We start from the raw sequence: 1,864 nt of genomic DNA, 5'->3' as shown, positions 1-1,864 counted from the left end.
CAAACAGCACACATGTCTAGCACAACTCCAACTACACATCAAATGAATCCCACTTCTCCAATTCAGAGTTTAAATAGTACAGACTTTAACATGAATACTCCACTCACTTACACCTCAGTGGAAACTTGGGAGTTACTCATCAACCACTTTTTTGGTACAATTGTACCACAGTGGCAATCTCTGGTACCGTTCAAACCAGAGTACTGTGACTTTCATCTGCTTTCCACTTTGTTAACAGACATGCTGAAGTTTTGTAAAATGTTAGTGAGATCAACTAGGGAACCCACAGAGAATGGAGATCCAACCTCCATGCAGACCTCTGAGGTCTGTCTTCAGTCCATGGGCACAGACTGCCCCGAGAAAACAGAGGATACAGGAGCAAAGGACAGCATCCTGAATGAAAGCTCTGTGGATGACCACCGTGATAATGAAAACTTAGAAACTCCAGGACTGGAGGCTGAAGCAGCCCTAGACTGCATATCTGTGGGTAATTCAAACACACAACTCGAAACAATAGACACAGCAAAGCCAAAAAAGAGCTGTATGAAGAAAAACTTCACAGCTGATACAAAAGACTTTGACAAAACAGAATCTTGTCTCCTGGAAAACAATGTGAAGCTAGAAGTACCTGAGTCTGACACTGAGTCTTTAACTTTTTCTAGTATCAGTCCGCTGTCTGATTCTCTAAGTGAAAGCTCTGTAGAAGACCAGGGATTGGAGGCTCAACCAGTTGTAGGCTGCATATCTGTAGACAACTCAAGCTACAGAGATGAAACAGAAAGTCGAGGACTGAAAGATGAGGCAACCCCCAGATTTCAGGGATTCCTCAGTGACAGTGAGTCTTTAACTTCTTGTCAGATCAGTCCACTATCTGATTCTCTGAGCGAGGAAAAGTTGTGTGTCAACAAAGTTATTCAGATGGTGGTTTCAAAGGCCATAGACAACGTCGCCTCTAAACACAAGCTCTTCACAGAGCGCCTCACCCCTGACTGCATTGGTGATCGCCTGCTTGAGAAAATGTGGCCAGAAATTAATGACAAACATTTGGATCTATCTCCAAAAAGCCTAAAAAATATCCACCAGGCCATTTTAAAGGATCTTTGCAAAACACACAAATGCAAGGAAAAATATTTGATTTTTAGTCTGAGGGAGCAGCTTGATAACATTACTGTTCCAATCTTCACCAAACACCTGCTGGGATTACCAAAAAGAGTACTCAGTGTATCTAAAAACTGGGACGAGTACTGGGAACTTGTGGAAAAATTCACTAGAGATCTGGTAATACACAGTATGGCCGAACTAAATGAGACGACGACATGGCATTCAGGAACAACTGACTTCATTGTACAGAGGCTTAGCCAAAAGATCTGGAACAAAATTTTGTCCAAAAAATATAAAATCTCCCTAGAGAACATTGAAGAACTCAGCTTGACAGTATACAATGATCTTGGTTATCCTTATTTCTTAAGTCTTAGTGATCTTAGTTCTTCTTCCCTTGGTATTTATCCTTGCCTGTGTTAAGTCTCTGTTGCCTATGTCTCCCCAGTCACTGCGCTTTAGCTTATACGTCTAGAGTTGGTGTCCTCTGTCACTACGTGTTCCCTGAGTCCTACCTCTAGGTTTTTTTTTAAATTTGCTGTCAAGCTTCCTGTTTTATTTTGATAGTCCTTGTCCTTTGTCAACGTATCTGTTTTGCTTCCTCCCTGCATCGTCATGTCTAATTAGGTTCAGCTGTGTCTCCCTCCTGTTGTCTACTCTTTACCTTGTGTGTATATTTAGTGTGTGCTTCCTTCTGCTCCTTGCTGGTCTGTCTGCGTGTTGTTCCTTGTGTGTCTCTGTGTTTCTTCTGCCCTTTTTCCCCATG

General features: G+C 42.1%; 1 protein-coding gene across 1 annotated transcript; it reads left to right on the top strand.

Annotated features, from left to right (window-relative positions):
• Positions 1 to 1,521, top strand: LOC106633421 (the record flags this gene model as incomplete). The annotated part of the gene is given in 1 exon segment (XM_014337060.1): positions 1 to 1,521. A coding segment is annotated over 1 exon segment (1,521 nt), but the record flags the coding sequence as incomplete, so codon positions are not given.
• Between the last annotated feature and the right edge of the window lie 343 nt (positions 1,522 to 1,864).

The sequence above is a fragment of the Haplochromis burtoni genome, unplaced genomic scaffold (assembly GCF_018398535.1).
Source record: "Haplochromis burtoni strain Fernald_Lab_line unplaced genomic scaffold, NCSU_Asbu1 Contig_164, whole genome shotgun sequence".
In the NCBI taxonomy this organism is placed as follows: domain Eukaryota; kingdom Metazoa; phylum Chordata; class Actinopteri; order Cichliformes; family Cichlidae; genus Haplochromis; species Haplochromis burtoni.
The sequence above is the reverse complement of the archived record's forward strand: the minus strand, read 5'-3'. Positions and strand labels throughout refer to the sequence as shown.